Source organism: Oncorhynchus clarkii, chromosome 11, assembly GCF_045791955.1.
Source record: "Oncorhynchus clarkii lewisi isolate Uvic-CL-2024 chromosome 11, UVic_Ocla_1.0, whole genome shotgun sequence".
NCBI lineage: Eukaryota > Metazoa > Chordata > Actinopteri > Salmoniformes > Salmonidae > Oncorhynchus > Oncorhynchus clarkii.
Window position 1 is genome coordinate 26,438,632 of NC_092157.1, and position 23,667 is coordinate 26,462,298.

Consider the following 23,667-nt stretch of genomic DNA (forward strand, 5'->3'; position numbering starts at 1 on the left):
GGATTACATATAGTCTTGAATTATAGGATCTCTATGGTCAAGCCTATATCAGATTCAGTTTCAGTCTTTCAAAAGTCTCTGTTGTCGAGGATGGAATTGTCGTTCTTTAAGTTGAAATTGCTTTGGGTTTTGGTTAAACCTGCTCAGTAGTTTATATGGAGGTTTGCCCTCCCACTCCCCTCGACCCTCAGACTCAGAGGCACTTTGTGATTTCATGGCCACTCCACATCCAGGTCTAAAAACAACATCAAAACCACATACAGGAATGGGGTGGTTTAGGCTTTTCAAATTGTGCCCTATTCCCTATGTAGTGCACTGCTTTTGACCGGAGCCCGATAGGAGTGCCATTTGGGATGCAGCCTTAGTTTAGGTGACCTCTGCAATGCTACAAGAGGTTGGTGTTGAAAACGGGACAAACTCCTTATATTGTTGGTAAATAGTAGATAGGGATGATCTGAGGAGGCTGACAATGAAGATCGTTTTTATTAGCAACTGTGAAGACAGCCGGCAAAAGAAAGTAACGAACACTACCGGTCAAAAGTTTGGACACACCTACTCATTCAAGGGTTTTTCTTTATTTTTACTATGTTCTACATTGTAGAATAATAGTGAAGACATCAAAACTATGAAATAACACATATGGAATCATGGAGTAACCCAAAAAGTGTTAAGCAAATTGAAATATACTTTATATTTGAGATTCTTCAAAGTAGCCACCCTTTGGTGACAGCTTTGCACACTCTTGGGATTTTCTTAACCAGCTTCATAAGCTAGTCACCTGGAATGCATTTCAATTAACATGTGTGCCTTGTTAAAAGTTATTGTGAACCCAACTGTGGTTTGTAACTACTATGATTTCCTATTGTAGCCTATTCAATTGTAGACACTTTGTTACCACATTTCGAGTTTGAATCACTTATCAATTCATAATGAAAATTGATATCAGTAAAAACACCATTTGATAACTATTTGATAGGTTACTATGTGAACTTTCATTATCCTCCCTCATGAAAATAGAAAATATCTGAAAGATACTTTGTTGGTTTTTGGTAATGGAATTTCAAGGCACAAGGCAATGTTTGTTAAACATACAGAATGCAGAAATAATGATCCAGAACTAAATATAACAGTATAGCTTCCCGTCCCTCTCCTCGCCCCAATCTGGGTTCGAACCAGGGACCCTCCTCTTTCCCTAATGTATTTATTTATTTATTTTGCTCCTTTGCACCCCATTATTTCTATCTCTACTTTGCACATTCTTCCACTGCAAATCAACCATTCCAGTGTTTTACTTGCTATACTGTATTTACTTTTTTTTTTGCCTTTACCTCCCTTATCTCACCTCACTTGCTCACATTGTATAGAGACTTATTTTTCTACTGTATTATTGACTGTATGTTTGTTTTACTCCATGTGTAACTCTGTGTTGTTGTATGTGTCGAACTGCTTTGCTTTATCTTGGCCAGGTCACAGTTGTAAATGAGAACTTGTTCTCAACTTGCCTACCTGGTTAAATAAAGGTAAAATAAAATATATATGTGTTGATGTTTCTGGTAGATGTTTTCTAAGACCCCTTTTTCCATCTGTTTAACCAGGAATCAAAGTCTTTGCTTATTCCAAATTTTTGCGATGTAAAATGGTTCAACAATTTATATATGCCTTCACTTCTCAAAAAAATATAGACTCTTCGCTTCATTTGACACCCAATTTGACATGCTCCTTTTACATTTGACATGCTCCTTTTACATGCTCCTTTTACATTTGACATGCTCCTTTTACATTTGACATGCTCCTTTTACATTTGACATGCTCCTTTTACATTTGACATGCTCCTTTTACATTTTACATGCTCCTTTTACATGCTCCTTTTACATTTGACATGCTCCTTTTACATGCTCCTTTTACATTTGACATGCTCCTTTTACATGCTCCTTTTACATTTGACATGCTCCTTTTACATGCTCCTTTTACATGCTCCTTTTACATTTGACATGCTCCTTTTACATGCTCCTTTTACATGCTCCTTTTACATGCTCCTTTTACATTTGACATGCTCCTTTTACATGCTCCTTTTACATGCTCCTTTTACATTTGACATGCTCCTTTTACATGCTCCTTTTACATTTGACATGCTCCTTTTACAAGCTCCTTTTACATTTGACAAGATCCTTTTACATGCTCCTTTTACAATTGACATGCTCCTTTTACATGCTCCTTTTACATTTGACATGCTCCTTTTACATGCTCCTTTTACATTTGACATGCTCCTTTTACATGCTCCTTTTACATTTGACATGCTCCTTTTACATGCTCCTTTTACATTTGACATGCTCCTTTTACATGCTCCTTTTACATTTGACATGCTCCTTTTACATGCTCCTTTTACATGCTCCTTTTACATTTGACATGCTCCTTTTACATGCTCCTTTTACATGCTCCTTTTACATTTGACATGCTCCTTTTACAAGCTCCTTTTACATTTGACAAGATCCTTTTACATGCTCCTTTTACAATTGACATGCTCCTTTTACATGCTCCTTTTACATTTGACATGCTCCTTTTACATGCTCCTTTTACATTTGACATGCTCCTTTTACATGCTCCTTTTACATTTGACATGCTCCTTTTACATGCTCCTTTTACATTTGACATGCTCCTTTTACATGCTCCTTTTACATTTGACATGCTCCTTTTACATGCTCCTTTTACATTTGACATGCTCCTTTTACATGCTCCTTTTACATTTGACATGCTCCTTTTACATGCTCCTTTTACATTTGACATGCTCCTTTTACATGCTCCTTTTACATTTGACATGCTCCTTTTACATGCTCCTTTTACATTTGACATGCTCCTTTTACATGCTCCTTTTACATTTGACATGCTCCTTTTACATGCTGCTTTTACATTTGACAGGGTCCTTTTACATGCTCCTTTTACATTTGACATGCTCCTTTTACATGCTCCTTTTACATTTGACATGCTCCTTTTACATGCTCCTTTTACATTTGACATGCTCCTTTTACATGCTCCTTTTACATTTGACATGCTCCTTTTACATGCTCCTTTTACATTTGACATGCTCCTTTTACATGCTCCTTTTACATTTGACATGCTCCTTTTACATGCTCCTTTTAAATTTTACAGGGTCCTTTTACATGCTCCTTTTACATTTGACAAGATCCTTTTACATGCTCCTTTTACATTTGACATGCTCCTTTTACATGCTCCTTTTACATTTGACAGGGTCCTTTTACATGCTCCTTTTACATTTGACATGCTCCTTTTACATGGAAATGAATTTATTTCCCCAACGATCCCTGGAGAAAGTAGTGTAGTAATGACTGCTTACTGTTTGCTGCCTGCAGAGATTTCACCCTGCTGAAATGGAGGCCCTCTTGTTCAAGTGTTGAGCCTGCAACCTAATGCCAATTTTACAGCGTTAACCGACCTAAAGGTGTCCACAGCTGACCCTATAAAGCTAATGACTGTAGTATTACAAGTCTGATTAGAACACTACTTGGCTGTCAGGAGAAAGCCAAGCAGTAAGTCCTCAACCTAGACCTAATAGAGTGAGTTGAGTTTTCACATGGGCTGCGTTCTGTAGGCCTAACACTTGTACAAAACAGCTTGACAATGCACTTAGTGAAGGTATCTTTGCCCTCAAAGGCTCACGTAACACAGAACTTCTGTTATTACTGGTATTAGACAGCTTTAGTAAATGAGTCCGTAGCTCAACTGGGAGCACGGTAGTGGGCAGTTAGCAGACTTTCCTACAGCAGGCTGAGGGACCTCGTTAAAGCTCTGAGCGTCTGTTTTGATCCTACTCCAACACCAAGGCTCTGAGAGCATGATCAATCACTTCTCACTGTAAATATTTACTTGTTATAATGGTCGTCTTTTTCGCTGTGATGTTTCTACTAGCTATCCAAGTTATTATCTACTAGCAATCCAAGTTATTATCTACTAGCTAAGGATATGCAATGTTTGGTTGTGGTATCTCTGAATATGCTTGTTGCGGTATTGCCGTGTTTTCCCAGACCTTAAATGATTTGGGATGGTTAGATTTAAAGGAGCAGGTCAGACACAGTCAATCCACATAGACAATCATGTGGCGTTACTGGCTGCCCTGGCCTCCCTTCCTCCGGAGGCTCTCTCTCCTATAACCCTAAAACATAGCTGTTAACTCTTATGGTGTTGATTACCATAGGAGTCATCTCCCCTGCAGTCTCCATGCAGCTTCCACAGAGGCTGTTGGCTGTGTCTGCTACTCAGCCACTACTGAGGCTTTCTCCTCTCCACCCTAAAGCTTCGTGTGAGTGTGCGTGTGTGTGTACTAGCTTCCCTGGATTGCTACTCTCCTCTCCAGCGTCCACAGAGGCTGGCCTCCCTGCAGTTGTATCTCCACGTTATGCGCCGGCCTTAAAGGGGGATTTGGCCCGTTTCCAGGCAGCACGCCGGCTGGCTTCCTGTGTGATTGAGATGTGCTTCCTGTGTTCCAACAAAGGAAGGGCCAACTCAGCAAACCAACGCTTAGGGATACGACTCACTGTACTCCTGCCAGACCTGGGTTCAAATACTATTTGAAATCATTTTTAACATGCTTGACTGAGCTTGCCTGGCTTAATTAACCAATAGAATAGTATTTAATTAATTTCAAGTAGTATTTGAACCCAGGTCTGACTACCGCTGCTGCTGCATATCTGAACTCCAGCTCAGAGAGCAAGCCCCTAGGCTTATAGTATTCATCTCCCCTATTTTATCTCTCAGTGCAGCTGAACTCATTAATATCATAGCCCAGCTGTTCATCGGGTGAATCTGGGGTTGTGTGCAACAGGAAATATTTTGTATGGAAGTGATTGGTGGCCGTTAGCTAAGATTCATAATAAATTTCTCTCTCTTCCCCCTTGCCTGAATAATGCTCATAGGCCTAGTCTGTGAGACTGTTGATTATTATCTGAGTGTTAACCATGTGGATGAGTCAGAAATAGTTAGTTTTCAACACAGTGACAGCCATGTTTCACACTCACCCCATATTTGAGAATATATGATATATGATATCATGGTTGTGCTTTAAACCTGACTCATGAGTAGGGGGGGGGGGGGGGGGCTTAAGGAAAGCTTTGACTATGTACAGACTCAGTGAGCATATCCTTGCTATTAAGAAAGGCCGCCATAGGCAGACTTGACTCTCAAGAGAAGACAGGCTATGTGCACACGGCCCACAAAATGAGGTGGAAATTGAGCTGCACTTCCTCACCTCCTGCCAAATGTATGACCATATTAGAGACACATATTTCCCTCAGATTATACAGATCCACAAAGAATTAGAAAACAAACCCAATTTTGATAAACTCCCATATCTACTGGGTGAAATACCACAGTGTGCCATCACAGCAGCAAGATTTGTGACCTGTTGCCACAAGAAAAGGGCCTAACCTATATTTATTTATTTTCCCTTTTGTACATCATTACAACACTGTACATATACATAATGACATTTGACATTTTTAAATTATTATATTTTTTATTCTTTTGGAACTTTTGTAAGTGTGATATTTACAGTAAACAATGTATTGTCTATTATCTATTTCCCTTGCTTTGACAATGTAAACATGTTTCCCATGCCAATAATGCCCTTAAATTGAATTGGAATTGAATTGAAATTGAATTGAGAGAGTGATTCATGAATTGAGAGAGTGATTCATACATAGAGAAAGAAAGGGGAGGGAGAGAGATTATTTATCTTGCAACTGATTTATATTTCAGCATCATTTCAGTTGAGATGTATTTCCTGTTTGTCAGGGGTCTTCGACTGTAGTAAACCAGAGTGTTTTTCCTTTTCCATTCTCTATTGTCACAACAGGAGAATGAGGAAAGCACAACCTGAGTCTCTATACGCTTCCCAAATTGCCCTCTATTCCCTATATAGTGTACTACTTTTGACCAGTGCTCTGGTCAAAAGTAGTGCACTATATAGGGAATAGGGTGCCATTTGGGACGTAATCTCGCTCTCTCTCTCTCTCTCTCTCTCTCTGGAGCACTGTCATAGTGGAGTACTGCCAAGTTCTCTCTCTGTTTTACCCAGAAAAGCAGCTAGCTTAGCGTTTGTGATTGTAATGTTACTGTTGCTGCTGCTACTAGGAAGTATTTGCTGACATGTAGATATTTCTAAAGGAAGGAAGCCCCTAAACAAATAAAGCCATTCACTCAGTTGTGACTAAGACCTGCGAGTGCAACTCAATCTGAATCTGATGCTCAGCCGTTTTAACAATCTACACTAGACAGGAAGAGATTGTGTTTAACCCATCTGACTTTATACACAGTTGGTCTGCATTTTTATTTATTTAACCTTTATGTATTCAGGAAGTCCTATTGAGGTCAGAAGACCTCTTTATAATGGCGATCGGGCCAAGAGGGCAGCTCAATAAAAATAACAGGGAGAGTGGTCAGAGTGGGCTGTGTATTTTTAGAAGGAAATGGGTGGTTATCATTGACAGGGACCTCACGATACAAGATTATCACGATATGACAGAGGTACTCTAGAACTATTTGAGAAGGTCCGGTCACACAATTTTTCTAGGTGGCAAAGGTCCGGATGGATAATGTCATTTATTGGCGTGGTAATAAACCCCCACCTCACAACCCATGCTCCCCCAAACTGTTCACACCCCTCTTGTTGAAAGAGATTAAATGTTGCCGTTTCAGAGCAATTTTCCTGCATTTCTATGCATTCTTTCATGTCTTGTGTGTTTATATGATATTTTGAATTTTTCTGGTTCGTATTGACCCCGTTCTGGATCCGTTCCGTGGTCCGCCAGTTGAGTACGGAGGCAATATGATATGTATGTATTCAATTCTGTGATTTTATTGCTCCTCAATGTAACATATTGCTCACAATATGTCTGCTGCAGAGAGACACGAGAGAGCATGACGAGCAAAACGAGTTTTGATCAGTCTTGGAAATAAAAGTGCTGATAACAAATTGGAGTTTTGGTGCATGTAAAGCCAACTAGCTCAAAAACAATATTGTGATGTTGGCAAAACAATACGATATATCGTCAAAAATAATATTCCGATATGTAACTGTAACGATTTTTTCTCTCTCTCATCACTGGTAGGGTAGGGGGTGGGGAGGGAGGTTGTGGTAGAAGGGAGGGGGCATGAAAGCTGGTGCCTGTCCAAATATGGCAGCTCTACTCCGCTCAGGAACATCGCTGTTCCTGAGCTGTTAATGGTGCAGAAGGAGATGGCTGCCGTTTTACGATCCCATAACCAATTTTGCTATTGTATATGTTTTTTTTTGTTGCATTATTTGTAACTTTGAACATAATGTTTCTGCCACTGTGTTTTATGACCGAAAAGAGCTTACTCTTGATTACTCACCCCGTACTGGAGGAATACTATTTCTTCAACGAGTCGGACAAGGCGTCATTTGCAGAAGAAAGAGACGGAGGTATCGAGGACGAAGGCCCGGTGCCTTGTAAGGACCCGACGCCGAGAGGGTCATCTACCTTTACCATCGGTCCTACCAGCCAACGTACAATCAATCAATAATAAAATAGACATATATCCTACCAATGGGACATTAAAAACTGTAATATGTTACGTTTCACCAGGTCGTGGCTGAACAACGACATGAATAGCATACAGCAGGCGGGTTTAAACTTTTTTGACAGGATAGAACAGCGGCCTCTGGTAAGACGAGGGGTGACGGTCTATGTATATTTATAAACAACAGCTGGTGCACAAAATCTAAGTAAGTCTTGAGGTTTTGCTCGCCTGAAGTAGAGTATCTCATGATAAGCTGTAGACCACACTATTTACATAAGCAAACAGGAAAACGCTCATCCAGAGGTGGCACTCCTAGTGGCCGGGGACATTAATGCAGGGAAACTCAAATCCGTTTGACCTAATTTCTGCCAGCATGTCACATGTGCAACCAGAGGGGGAAAAAAATCTGGACTACCATTACTCCACACACAGAGACACGTATAAAGCTCTCCCTCGCACTCCATTTGTCAAATCATTACAAGCAAAAACTAAAGCAGGAAGCACCAGTGACTTGGTCAGATGAAGCAGATGCTAAGGTACAGGACTGTTTTGCTAGCACAGACTGGAATATGTTCCAGGGTTCTTCCGATGGCATTGAGAAGTGCACCACATCCGTCACTGGCTTCATCAATAAGTGCATCGATGACGTCATTCCCACAGTGACTGTACATACATACCACATAACACACAAACAGTTGTGAGGGCACGACAAAGCCTATTCCCCCTCAGGAGACTGAAAAGATTTGGCATGGGTCCTCCTTCAGGGTGTGTGGGGTTCAGGGTGTGTGGGTGGGGGGGTTCAGGGTGTGTGTGTTTGACAGTATATCCTATCACCTGGATGGTTTTAAGGAATCTGCACTGTGCTGTCTACAGACCAGTGATCTATGTCTAATTTTGGACATAGTTTAGGTTTACTGAAGATCTCAGATTTATGTTGCCCTCCAAAAGGGTTAATACTTGAGAAATGTGGTTGTTTAGTCAAGTTACCATATCAGTCTCAGTCCCTCCCTCCAGCCCATTGGCCCCTGTGCTGCATATCTGCCCAGTGAAAGATCTGGCCAGAAGATACTAATTCTTAAGTTATGTGTACGGTTCTCATATTCAATAAGGGGTTGGACAGTACCAGTGTGTTGGTCTACATATCGTTCTGTCCACTAGTCTCTTTCCCTCTGACATTGGAGGACTTGAAGAACATTCCTGTCACCAGCTGCTAAGCTTCATAGAATAGAAGCAGCCCTTTAGTTTTTCTAACTTGACCCCTCGCTGGCATTTTACAGGCATAGTTTCACACATAATGGTTCCCTGGAACTCTGTGCTGGGCCAACAGAGGCTGTGGTTTTGGTTCTGTCCAGAGATCACAGATGTTTATTCCATCTGGGACAAAGGGTTTGCAGGGCCGTTTGTACAAATCGTTGTTGAATTTCACACAACTACTTTGCAGGAGCTTTTAGCTAAAGCAAAAAAACAACTCATCAATAACTGAATTATAGTCAGTCCGTCAGTCAGTCAGAGGCCCTAGTCCATCTGATCTAATCTGGGAGTTGAAGACTGGCTGTCTGTCCTGCTAGGCTCTATATAGAACATGATGGGACACACACACACACTAGGTAACAAGGAATGCTTCACTCAACACCATACAGTACTGACTGACAGAACTTTTTTCTCAACATGTACTGTGCTGAGAATGCACCAGCACTCTTTTTCTTACATATATTGTTTTACAAAACATACTCATACAAGCGACAACATTCAGACGTGCACAGCACCCTCAGGGCAGTAACTGTGTAGTGTTAGCTGTCATTGACAGGCCAGGGGTATATATTTTGGTCATTTGACATCTTCCCACCACTGTAAAATGGGGGAGAATTCCTCTTGAGCTTCCTCATCACTAGCCCTTCTATCCTTAATGTTAACCATGTGCATTGATGTTAGGACAGCATGCTGGTGATTAACAGTTCTGTGTTGGATGGATGGCCTCAGTAGAGAGACAATGCAGAGGATTGTCCTGTAGGCTACCAGCTGAAGTCTGCATCCCAAAGGAATAGGATGCATCCCTACTAAACCCGCTAGGGTTGGTCTGTTGTACCGAGAAAGGAAGTTTCTAGTAAATTCTCCACATTGGTGCACTCTCAACCCCCTTCTCCACCTTAAGGGACTGTGTCATGGATGCTGTGCTTATCTCTTCTCCATCAGCATAATAGCATTGCCCCTTCACCCATTTCAATCAATCAATCAATCAAATGTATTTATAAAGCCCAATGTCACAAAGTGCTATACAGAAACCCAGCCTAAAACCCCAAACAGCAAGCAATGCAGATGTAGAAGCACGGTGGCTAGGAAAAACTCCCTAGAAAGGCAGAAACCTAGAGAGGAACCAGGCTCTGAGAGGTGGCCGTGCCGGGTTGAGATTATAACAGTACATGGCCAAAATGTTCAAACGTTCAATGATGATTAGCAGTGGTTGTAGAGGGTGCAACAGGTCAGCACCTCAGGAGTAAATGTCAGTTGGATTATCATTGCCGAGCATTCAGAGTTAGAGACAGCAGGTGCGGTAGAGAGAGAGTCAAAAACAGCAGGCCCGGGACAAGGTAGCACGTCCGGTGAACCGGGGTTCCAAAGCCGCAGGCATAACAGTTGAAACTAGATCAGCAGCACGACCAGGTGGACTGGGGACAGCAAGGAGTCATCAGGCCTGGTTGTCCTGAGGCATGGTCCCAGGGCTCAGGTCCTCCGGGAGGGGAGAGGGAGAGAATTAAAGGGAGCATACTTAAATTCATAAAGGACAAGACAGGAGAAATACTCCAGATATAACAGACTGACCCTAGCCCCCTGACACAAACTATTGCAGCATAAATACTGGAGGCTGAGACATGAGGAGTTGGGAGACACTGTGACCCCGTCCTACGATGGCCTCAGACAGGGCCAACCAGGCAGGCCATAACCCCACCCACTTTGCCAAAGCACAGCCATTAGAGGGATATCTTCAAACCACCAACTTACTACCCTGAGATAACAGCTTCTGTTAAAGCTGTACCATTAAATAGAGTTGAAACATTGAGGCTGATTTCTTTCCAGGCTATCTGTAAAAGGCCTGGTTATAATGGGAGGTAATAAACTATCTGATGGCAGGGAGGCAGAGGTCTGCTATTCTCAGTGTGTCACAGGATAACAGTCAGGAGCTAATTCAATAAAACATCCTCCTCTCACATGGCATTCTTCTTCCTTCACTAGCCTGCAGTCTCCCCTCCCTCTCCATCGCCCTCCTTCCCGCCATCTATCCCTCCCTCCCTCCTGTAAATAGCTGAGCTCGGCTCCATAGGGTCAAAAGTCTTCCTGCAATGTATATCGATCCCTATTCGGCACACACCCCCACCCCCACCCCCTTTGACTACTCAGGTCAATTAATCATTCTCCATTTTACACTCAGTCCCCAGCTCAACCCTCCTTAACGACAGGGAGACTAAATACACTCTGACTTCCCTGGCTAAACGGACCATTAGAGAACCACAGCTTACGTGGGACCATAAGGAGAGTAATGACCCATGTCATGAGTTAATACAGTTACTAATTAGATCTATAATATGTAGGCGTCCAGACCATGTGACCATCTGACCAGGAAGAACTCTGGGCCCAAAGGCTATATCTGTGACGTGGTAAGGTTGGACCCAGGTGCAGAGAAGAGGCCAGACGAGGAATCAGTGGTTAAGGATAAACATAGTACTTTACTGAGATACGGTAGCCGCAGGATCACAGTACACTTGAAAAAACAACCAACACTAAGTCTCAAACTCACTCAGGAATCGAACGCACACGGTAAGCAATTCAAGCTTCTGCAAAGGAAAAACACACCTCTTCTAACAAGGACACAATTATGAAATAATAAGAGACACCTGAGTCCATTAAAAGTCTCTAGGGTGCCTCCCAGATGGCGCAGTGGTCTAAGGCACTGCATCGCAGTGCTAGCTGTGCCGCCAGAGATTCTGGGTTCGAGCCGAGGCTCTGTCGCAGCCGGCCGCGACCGGGAGGCCCATGGGGCGGCGCACAATTGGCCCAGCGTCGTCCGGGTTAGGGAGTGTTTGGCTGGCAGGGATATCCTTTTCTAATCGCGCACTAGCGACTCCTGTGTTGGGCCAGGCACAGTGCATGCTGACCAGGTCGCTAGGTGCACGGTGTTTACTCCGACACATTGGTGCGGGCTGGCTTCCGGTTTGGATGTGCATTGTGTCAAGAAGCAATGAGGCTAGGTCGGGTTGTGTTTCGGAGGACGCATGGCTCTCAACCTTCGCCTCTCCCGAGACTGTATGGGAGTTGCAGCGATGAGACAAGACAGTAACCACTACCAATTGGTTACCACGAAATTGGGGAGAAACAAGGGGTAAAAAAAAGTATCTTGTGCGGTCAGGAGAAACCAACGACAGTAGCGGAGCAAGGAGGATCGCGCTCAGATCCAGGTGGGCGACATCATCGAATGAACGCCTCATCTGATGGCACCCCTGCTTCAGCCTCTTGTTCAGGAACCGGGGGGTCCTGGTAAGTCCGTGTAGTCGAAAGACATGGATAATCATGAGATCAGGGGTCTCCTTCGCTGAAGGCAACTTGGGTAAGGCGATGAAATGGACTGCCTTGAAGAACCGATCGACGACCACCAGGATAGTGGTAAGCCCTTGAGATGGAGGTAACCCTGTGATAAAGTCTACAGACAGATGAGACTAGGGCCGGCTGGGGATGGTTGGAGCAACCCGACCGGTCGCTGACGTGAAGATTTGCTTTAAGAACAGATGGAACAGGGCGCAACAAAGGATCTCATATCCTCCATCATGTTGGGCCACCAGAATTTCTGCCTCAGGAACTCCAGTGTCCGATTAACCCCTGGATGCCCAGTTAATTTAGATGAGTAGCGCTAGCCAGGATTACCCTACATTGGTTCCTCCTTTAAAAGTTGTGAGCTTGCACCATGGGACTTAGAAGTACCCAGCGTCATGGCTTCATTACTCCAGACCACCACAATGGGGCGTTAGAGCACTCATTATGCATTTGGGTCCCAAGGTTTTTACATGATCAATCAGAGTGGTTCCAATGACGAACTTTGACACGAGCCACCCTTGCCTTGTAGCGTTCTATAAAGATGGACAACAAAACATTACGGTGGAACCAGATGTAAGTTGTCATAATGAGTTAATCAAAAAAATTACAATTGAGGAATATGTTAGTTAAAGTAGAGACAAACTTAATGCATGTTTTTTGGTCAGAGTTCATTTATGAAAATCACTATTTAGCAAGCCAGCCAGCTAGCGTTAGGAGAATGAATTTGTAATTCGTGTTTGTTTTAGGGACTCCTGAGAACCGGCACTCCTGGGGCGGCAGAGTGTTGGACTAGTAACCGGAAGGTTGCAAGTTCAAGCCCCCGTGCTGACAAGGTACAAATCTGTCGTTCTGCCCCTGAACAGGCAGTTAACCCACTGTTCCTAGGCTGTCATTGAAAATAAGAATTTGTTCTTAACTGACTTGCCTAGTTAAATAAATGTTTAAAAAAAACAGTTGTGAAACAGTGGATGTTAACAATCTAACTAGCTAAAGCATTTACTGCAAATTGAATCTACAATTGTGTAAGCTTTCCTTGCAATGCAGCTGAAGTAACAGAGCTAACTATTTACTTTCTTATTGTGTAGTGGAAGATAAAACTGTATGCCTATGGATGTGTACCAATCTATGAACCTCAGCTATCATAGTCGTATCAACGTCAAATCTGAATGATATTAATGAAGCCTATGATAGAGTAGAATATAATGACTTTGTGTCAAGGATGCAACTCCTATATACACACACGTACTGTAGATATTACCACACATGAGATTCCCACATTGTAGCCTGTACATTGAATATATTCACTGATCATGTACTCTTCCTTGGCAAATAAAGGTGCGATTCAGGTATGAATCTCAGACATTCTTTTTCAGTCATCAAACTCCATTATTTGAATGATGCTGTCTGTGCCTGCATTACAATTATATAGTGTTTAATACTCATGCTCCTGGGACGTCAATGATTACACATTAACTATGCAATAGACTAGAAACATGATTGATTTGTAATTCAAATATACAGAAAAACTCTGCATATCTAACGCCATCTGTTAGAATCTGAGGACACAGGATAGATTGTATTACAATGAGATACTTCATTTCAACCAGTGGAGAATGTGAAACGCTTTATTGAAAAAGTTCATTATCCAGGTGTTATAAATACATTATTATGATAATTGTAATATTATAAATACAAGTTCAATCTGTACTTCAATGCACATATGGTGTGCATTATAAAATGAGGAAGACCAACAAGGTGGGGAGAGGTGTAGAAGACAGAAAGGGAAAGAGGTAAGAACAGCAGCAGACAGCATATGATTCATGAATTACAGTGCTACCCTAATATTCTTTCAGTTCATCAAAATTGTGGTGTCTCCTAACCAACCGTGGGACCCCTGTTGGCCCGAAGGTTATCTTAAGAGCAGGTGAGGTGGCGATGACGGGACTGGCTTCCTCTCTCTCATCAAAACATACCTGCAGACGAGTGACAGAGAGAGCATGATTAAGCCCCTTTTATTTTAATTTATTCTTATTTCAATGTAAAGCATCTTTAATACTTCCTGTTGACCCGACCAAGTGACATCTCACCTATGATCATGATGTGCCCTCTGCCAGCCTGTTCAGATGCAGAAGGGGTTCACCAAAACAGCTCATATAACCTAAAGGATTTTAGGGAGAAGGATGAAGTGAAGACGAGAGGCTGTTATTGTGTGTGGTCTCATCTGGTGTCCACACTAAGTGGCTACAGAGTACTTTATGCTGAAAAACAAACACATGCGGATAAACAATAGAAGATACTGTATGTGACGCAGACACCTATCGGAGTGTACCTGAAACATTTAAATATAGGGGGCTGTGTGTCTCAGCACTTGGTTATTGCAAGGCTAACCCTCAGGGAAATCATGACTTGGCAGCAACAGAGTCCAGTGAAAATGGCTGTGTTCATGTGGTGTAAATCTGAAAATTAGCAGCTGACAACTTAAAGGTCTATTAATTAAATGCATGTAAGACAGGTTCCATGTACAACAAGACAGGCATAGATGGAGAAAAACACAGAACACTTTAATTACCTCTGGTTATGGATACTTTTGCCAGCAATAAAGCTTCCACGGCCTGTTCCTCGGACAGTGAACATCTGGCAATATTTACAGTTTCGACCATTTTCGAGTGCCCGCTTTGACATCCTTTGTCGGGAAAAAAAAAAGTTGCTTTCAGAACAATTATTTTTAATTAAAAAATAAGTTTTACTCGACAAAAAGAAACAAATGTACCTCCATAGCATATAATAATTTGCCTGTGAATAACCATACCTTCATATAAACGTGCTACTGTATGCAGAATTCTTGACACACAACCGAAGATGCTGCCATATCCTGCCAGCACACCCACAAGAGAGCCACTCAGGAGCAGAATGATGAGGGCTAATAGCTGAACAATAGACTATTCAACCTTTACTAAAGAATAGTCTAATAGCTGAGCTAGGTGTGAAAACCCCCCCCTCCTATCACAGACCAGATTTGCCCTATGACCAATGGGTAGCTTGCTACTCAATGTAATAAAGTAATGACTTTTCAAATAAGTTACCTTACAAGTTGGCTGACAATTTGTTAGCTACACTGTCCTTTACGAACCACATAGCATATCATCATTAAGCTTTCAGAACCGGTATGTTAGCTAGCTACCTAACGTTAGTAGTTATACAGCAAACTTGCCAGTATATTAACTATAGGCTATCTAACTACTCAACATTTATTGACTTGATTATTCTCATCATTCTTAGCTTAGCTAAATGGTAGTCGTTGTGCTCTCTCAATGGACATTCGGGTGTTTTTGTAAATTCGCTCTGGCCATCTATAGGCTGGACAATAGAACGAGTTCAAATTCACCCAAGGCTGAAAAACGGCTTAAGAACGTTGACTAAACTGGAACACTATTACGAGCCCAAAGCAAATTGATGGAATCGAACGTTCTGGGACTGGAATGATGCTTAGAATTCCATTATAAAAATGTATCCCTTTTTATTTTACGACTACAATCTGTTCGTCGGACAAAACTGGAAACAAACAACTTGTGTAGAAAGTAAACATCCACGCCTCGATGGTGTCAACTGTCCACGTAATGAAAAAGTATGGATAATTATTATTTTTGGACCATTTCTGGTCTACCGATCGACGAGCTCGCTGTCCAGACTTACATAATTACAAAGAGGAGATTCTCCGGATTCAAATGGTGCCCGTGTAACAGTTTTGCTTCCGCCCCTCTCCTTGCCCCCTACCTGGGCTCGAACCAGGGACCCTCTGCACAGACAACAGCCACCCTCGAAGCATCGTTACCCATCACTCCACAAAAGCCGCGGACCCTTCGAGAGCAAGTGGAACAACTACTCAGGGTTTCAGAGCGAGTGACGTCACCGATTGAAACACTATTAGCGCACACCCCGCTAACTAGCTAGCCATTTCACCCCGGTTACACCCTAATTTGAAGGAAAAAAATCTAAATATACACATTGCGAGATATTTGGCGAAATAGACAGACATGCCTATATTTACCTTCATAGGAAACAATGGGAAGACCGCAGAATTCCAATATTATTTGTGTTGTTTACATTTTAACTATGAAACATTGTGAGCAGGTCTCATTGCCAACAATAGTGAAGCAGGCATTGTGACGTTGAACAATAAACTGGGAATAGAACATTCGGAAGGCGAGTTGGTGCCACGGTGCTCAATAGAACTAATAGTAGCTGGTAGGGTGAAAAATGCACTAAAATAAGACTTGTTATTTCACTACTTAAGAACCACGGCAAGCCGCTCTTTTTTTTTATCAGAAAAGAACGTTGTTAAATTTCACATGTCCAGCCTACTATCTACATGGATTTCAGAGCACTCTCGTCAGAGTGTACCAGAGCGCAGAATAATTACTTTACTAGCGCTCAACACCCGTTGAATATGGTCGGTGTCAGTAAACGTCGGGGGAAAAAAGCGTAATTAAAATTGTTCCCAGCAGCACTTTTACAGTCACCAACTCTCTGGTTAACACGAAAATTGCCTTACCAGCTCTGCTAGGGCGAGTAAAATGGTCAGAGTGGTCTCATTGTGTCTGGAAGTAGCTAGCCAACGTTAACTTGGGTGCGTGACTGCCGTTGTAAGACCAGAACGCTCAAATCAACCCTACTGCATTCCAAGAGCGAAAGGGTCTGAATTTACAAACTGACAATTTCTCTGAATGGACACACTATAATATTAATCAAATTAATTATGGCAAATTTCTTTAAAAACAATCCCATATTCTATGTAATTGCAAAAAAGGTTTTAAATTCTCTGGTAATGCCAATACGGAATACTATCAAATGCTTCTCATAGATGCCCTCTGGTGGTCAAACTAGCAATAACTTGCAGTAACAGAAGAAATGGCTGAGAATTATATGACGTGCCACAGAATGCTGCAGCAGCAAGCAGGGTGTGCCGCAGTATGATGCAACTTTTAAAGGAGGAACCACTGTAGGATAATGGGGTTCTCGGGAGCAGTGATCAGCAGAAAACTAAGAGTCTCAATGGGGTGTCTATCAAGGGCTTGAATCTGCAGAGGGATGGGACACTTCACACAGGGAATCTGGAACTCTGGCGAAGTCTTGATCAATGAAATTATCTGCGGCCCCAGAGTCCACAAAGGCTTGAATCTCGTGCTGATGGTTGTCCTAGTGGAGGGTTGCGGGTAGTAACAGATGGTGACTGGGTAGCTGGGAGGTAACTGCACAGCTCGTCAGGGTCTTCCCCTGTCCTGGCGAGCCCGGATGTTTCCTGTCAGCTCTGGGCAGGTAGCACGGAGATGGCAGAGACAGCGGCCTTCACTCATTTGACTGGCACGCTCCTGTGGACTCAGACCTGTGCGACCCAGCTGCATGGGATCCTTTATGCTGGGCTCAGTGGGCTTTGGGAGCTCAGGAAACCAGAATGCTGGAGTGGTGTCAAAAGGGCGCTGTCTCACCCATTCCCGGATGCGGTTGTCAAACCTGATTACCAGCGTTATCAGGAACTCAAGGTTCTTTCCCAGTTCCCGAGCGGCCAGTTCATCTCTGATGGAGTTAGACAGACCCTGGTGGAAAGCGGTCACCAGTGCCTCCGTATTCCACCCAGTCTCGCTGGCGAGGGTGTGAAACTCAATTGCGAAGTCAGCCACTGGTCTGGCCAATTAGCGAATGTTGAACAGTCGGCTGGCCGCTTCTTGTCTGCCGACTTGGTGGTTAAAGACTCGTCGCAGCTTGGCAGTGAAGGCTCCTAATGGATCTGCAAGATGGTGGCTGCTGTTGCCACGCTGCCGTTGCCCACGCCAGGGCCTTGCCCGAGAGTAGAGAGATGATATAGGCGATCATGGCCCGATCGGTTTGGAACGAGGAGGACTGTGGCTCGAACACCAGAGAACACTGTGTGAGGAACCCCTTGTATCCTCCCGGGTGGCCGTTATACCGCTCGGGGTCTGGCGTCCTGGGTTCCCAGTGCAGGTTCCCTGGAGTAACCACCAGGCAACATCTGTAACACTGGGCATTGGCTCCTCCTTGGATAGGGGCATGCCATGGTTGGAGGGACTCAGCAAGTGCCCGAAGTGTCCCGGAGATATGGGAGAGCTGTTCTTGCTGCCGTCCTGACAGTGCTCCTTGGTGAGCTACCACTTTCCAGATCTGGGGGATCTCTGCTGGGTCCATGTTGTGGCAGAAACTTGCTGTGACGTAGTAAGGTTGGACCCAGGTGCAGAGAAGAGACCAGACAAGGAATCAGTGGTTAAGGATAAACATCATATTTTACTGAGATACGGTAGCCACATTATCACAGTACACTTGAAAAAACAACAAACGCCAAGTCTCAAACTCACTCAGTAAACAAACACACACAGCAAACAATTCAAGTTTCTACAAAGGACTGCAGAAAACACACCTCTTTTAAAGGGACACAATCATGAAATTATAAGACACCGGAGTCCAATAAAAGTCTCTAGGGCAGCCTCTGCCGCACTCTGGTGCCACGAGGAAGCATGACAATATCAGTTAACTGGTCCTTTTTGTCAAGGGAAGGAAGAATGTATGCATTAGATCGCCAAGCCTCATGCATTCTATGGTACTACAAATGTAAATACATTCACAAAACCAAATGCCTTCTGTGGTACTGAAATGTAAACAAAAACACAGTATTCACCTCCACCTTTACTGTATCTTCACACATGTTCTTTTTTTCAGATGGACCTGAAACTACTTCTGATTTCAACGTTGTTAGGAGTCATTTGTTACAGCAGTGCTCAGCAAGGTAAGATTATTCTCCATCTTATCTCAAGTTTCTGATTTACGTACTGTAACTTCCACCTTGTTAGACCAAATCAACCCTCAACAGTAACACCAGTATTCTGTATCTGTACACTGACTGACTACACAGTACATCATCTAATCATAATATATTTCTACTAAACCGCATCATAAATGTACAGAATAGTGATTAACTGCCTGATGTCCCGTAAGGGTGAGCCGACCCCAACTGAGCATGCTGCTGTAATGTAATGATGTCGATAGCCAGAAGAAGCAGCTCCACCTACACTGTAAACCCCAAGACATTTTTACTCAAATACTTCAAGTAAGTTGATCTCAAAGTCAATGAAAAGTCATTATTTCTTGAAAATGTTTAAGTTGTCCTGACTCAACTAAACAAGGCAACAGTAAACGTGTCATCCCCCATGAATGATACAGCACCCCACTTTGAGCAAATTGAGATTGTGTGTGACTAACAAATTTCTGTTAATTACTATAGCTCCCGCCTTGGGCCAATCGGTGTAATTTTGTAAATGCCGTATTTCTATGGCAAGACACATCATTCACCCAAGTTTTGTCACCAGTGCTGTCTGAGATATCGAGTATGACGTACGAACGAACAGACGCAGACAGATCCACAGTTCCCTCCCCGATTTCATCGTGGGGGACAATGGGAAGTCACATCAACTAAATATTTTAAGTTATGATAACAAATTTACTTTTTTCCCAGCATGCTCTACTGCAGGTAGATACAAAAAAATATATAATTAATATCTGTGTTTTTGCATGTACATTGAGGGATTGATTGATTAATTTTATGCTGCACAAAGATAAATTATAGAGAGATATACAGTGCTTTTCGAAAGTATTGAGATCCCTTGACTTTTCCCACATTTTTAGATTACAGCTTTACTTTCAAATTGATTAAATCGTTTTTTCCCTCATTTATCTACACAATACCCCATAATGACAAAGCAAAAACATGTTTTTATACATTTTTGCTAATTTATTCAAAGTAAAAGAATATATATTATATTTACATAAGTTCATTTACATATTGCTCTGACATGCACTCTCAACTGTGGGACCTTATATAGACAAGTGTGTTCCTTTCCGAATCATGTCCAATCAATTGAATTTACCACAGATGGACTCCAATCAAGTTGTAGAAACATCTCAAGGATGTTCAATGGAAACAGGATGCACCTGAGCTCAATTTCGAGTCTCGTGGCAAAGGGTCTGAATACTTATGTAAATAAGGTATTTCTGTTTTTTTATTTGTAATAGATTTGCTAACATTTCTACGAACATGTTTTCACTTTGTCATTATAGGGTATTGTGTGTAGATGATTTTCTTTTTTTGAATCCATTTTAGAATAAGGCTGTAACGTAAATGTTTAAAAAGTTAAGGGGTCGGAATACTTTCCGAAGGCACTATTTAATCGTATACAAATGTAAGCAAGGTTTGAAATGATTAAGTTTTAGTAAAATATTATATAAGTTTTGGCTTCTTGCAGTCAATTTGCAGTATAAAAATGATTTTTAAATATGTTCCGGCCCTCTGATCATCCTCTCAAAAATAAAATCGGCCCAATGCTGAACTATTTGATGAACCCTGCCTTCAAATCAAACGCTATTTGTCACATTCACCGACTACAACAGGTGCAATGCTGTGAAATGCTTACTTACAAGCCCTTAACAAACAGTGCAGTTCAAGAAAGCGTTCAGAAAATATTTACCAAATAAACTAAAGTAAAAAATAATAAAATGTAACACAATAAAATATCAATAACGAGGCTATATACAAGGGATACCAGTACCGAGTCAATGTGCGGAGGAACAGGTTAGTCGAGGTAATTTGTATATATAGGTAGGGGTAAAGTGACTATGCATAGATAATACGTAGCGGGTAGTAGCAGTGTAAAAACTAATGGGGGGGTGTCAATGTAAATAGTCCGGGTGGCCGTTTGATTAATTGTTCAGCGGTCTTCTGGCTTGGGGCTAGAAGCTGTTAAGGAGCCTTTTGGTCCTAGACTTGGCACTCCGGTACCGCTTGCTGTGCGGTAGCAGAGAAAACAGTTTATGACTTGGGTGACTGGAGTCTTTGACAATTATTTGGGCCTTCCACTGACACCGCGTAGCATATTCAATGGGAAGAAAAAGTATGTGAACCCTTTAGAATTACCTGGATTTCTGCATAAATTGGTCATAGAATTATATATGATCTTCATTTAAGTCACAACTATAGACAAACACAGTCTGCTTAAACTAATAACACACAAACAATTCACATTTTTCATGTCTTTATTGAACACGCTGTATTAACATTCACATTGCAGGTTGGTAAAAGAATGTGAACCCTTGGATTTAATAACAGGTTGACCCTCCTTTGGCAGCAATAACCTCAACCAAACATTTTCTATAGTTGCGGATCAGACCTCCACAACAGTTAGGAGGAATTTGGACGATTCCTCTTTACAAAACTGTTTCAGTTCCACAGTATTCTTGGGATTTCTGGTGTGAACTGCTCTCTTTATGTCATGACACAGTATCTCAATCGGGTTGGGGTCAGAAATTACCGGGCCACTCCTGAATGAGTATTTTCTTCTGTTGAAGCCATTCTGTTGTTGATTTACTTCTGTCTTTTGGGTTGTTGTCCTGTTGCATCACCTAACTTCTGTTGAGCTTCAATGCAAAATGTCTTGATTAACTTGGGAATTCATTTTTCAGTCGACGATAGCAAGCTGTCCAGGTCCTGAGGCAGCAAAGCCGACCCAAACCATGATGCTCCCTCTACCATAGTTTACAGTTGGGATGAGGTTTTGATGTTGGTGTGCTGTGCCTTTTTTTTTCTCCACACATAGTGTTGTGTGTTCCTTCCAAAAAACACAACTTTAGTTTCATCTGTCCACAGAATATTTTGCCAGTACCTCTGGAACATCCAGGAGCTCTTTTGCGAACTTCAGACGTGCAGCAATGTATTTTCTTTGAACAGCAGTGGCTTCTTCCATGGTGTCCTCCCATGAACACCATTCTTGTTTAGTGTTTAACGTATTGTAGACTCGTCAACAGAGACGTTAGCATCTTCCAGAGATTTCTGTAAGTCTTTAGCTGACACTATAGGATTCTTCTTAACCTCATTGAGCATTCTGCACTGTGCTCTTGCAGTCATCTTTGCAGGACAGCCACTCCTAGGGAGAGTAGCAACAGTGCTGAACTTTCCATCTATAGACAATGTCTTACCGTAGACTGACTTTTAAAGATACTTTTGTAACCCTTTCCAGCTTTATGCAAGTCAACAATTCTTTATCTTAGGCCTTCTGAGATCTCTTTTGTTTGAGGCATGGTTCACATCAGGCAATGCTTCTTGTGTATAGCAAACTCAAATTTTGTGAGTGTTTTTTAATCGGCCAGGGCAGCTCTAACCAAAATCTCCAATCTCATGCCATTGATTCGACTCCAGGTTAGTTGACTCCTGACTTCAATTAGCTTTTGGAGAAGTCATTAGTCTAGGGGTTCACATACTTTTTCCAACCTACACTGTGAATGTTTAAATCATGTATTCAATATAGACAAGAAAAATACAATAATTTGTGTGTTATTAGTTTAAGCACCTTGTGTTTGTCTATTGTTGAGACTTAGATGATCAGATAAAATTTTGTCAAATTTATGCAGATATCCAGGTAATTTCAAAGGGTTCACATACTTTCTCTTGCCACTGCAGGTCCTAGATGGCAGGAAGCTTGGCCCCAGTGATGTACTGAGCCGTACGCACTACCCTCTGTACCACCTTACGGTCAGTTGCCGAGCAGTTGCCATACTAGGTGGTGATACAACCGGTCAGGATGCTCTCGATGGTACAGCTGTAGAACTTTTTGAGGATCTGGGGACCCATGCCAAATCTTTTCAGTCTCCTGAGGGGTAAAAGGTGTTGTCATGCTCTCTTCACGACTGTCTTGGTGTGTTTGGACCATGATCGTTTGTTAGTGATTTGGACACCAAGGAACTTGAAACTCTCGAGTCGCTCCACTACAGCCCCGTCAATGTTAATTGGGGCCTGTTTGGCCCGCATTTTCCTGTAGTCCACAATCAGCTGCTTTGTCTTGCTCACATTGAGGGAGAGGTTGTTGTCCTGGCACCACACTGCAGGTCTCTGACCTCCTCCCTGTAGGCTGTCTTATTGTTGTCGGTAATCAGGCCTCCCACGGTTGTGTTGTCAGCAAACTTAATAATGGTGTTGGAGTCACGCAGTCGTGGGTGAACAGGGAGTACAGAAGGGGACTAAGCACGCACCTCTGAGGGGCTCCAGTGTTGAGGATCAGCGTGGCAGACATGTTGTTGCCTACCCTTACCGCAGGGGGCAGTCCATCAGGAAGTCTAGTATCCAGTTGCAGAGTGAGGTGTTTAGTCTCAGGGTCCTTAGCTTAGTGATGAGCTTTGAGGGCACTATGGTGTTGAATGCTGAGCTGTAGTCAATGAACAGCATTCTCACATAGGTGTTCCTTTTGTCCAGGTGGGAAAGGCGGTGTGGAGTGCGATTGAGATTGTGTCATCTGTGGATCTGTTGGGGCGGTATGCAAATTGGAGTGGGTCTAGAGTATCCAGGATGATGCTGTTGATGTGAGCCATGACCAGCCTTTCAAAGCACTTCATGGCTACCAACATGAGTAATCATTTAGGCAGGTTACCTTCTCTTCCATGGGCGCAGGGACTATGGTGGTCTGCTTGAAACATGTA

General features: G+C 42.5%; 1 protein-coding gene across 1 annotated transcript in view; it reads left to right on the top strand.

The window, feature by feature from the left end:
• LOC139420413 (integrin beta-1-like) overlaps positions 1–23,667 on the top strand; it is a 45,386-nt gene that overhangs the window by 4,686 nt on the left and 17,033 nt on the right. The window contains exon 2 of the mRNA XM_071170494.1: positions 18,868–18,934. Coding sequence (XP_071026595.1) covers positions 18,868–18,934 — 67 coding nt within the window. The remainder of the gene's footprint in view (positions 1–18,867; positions 18,935–23,667) is intronic.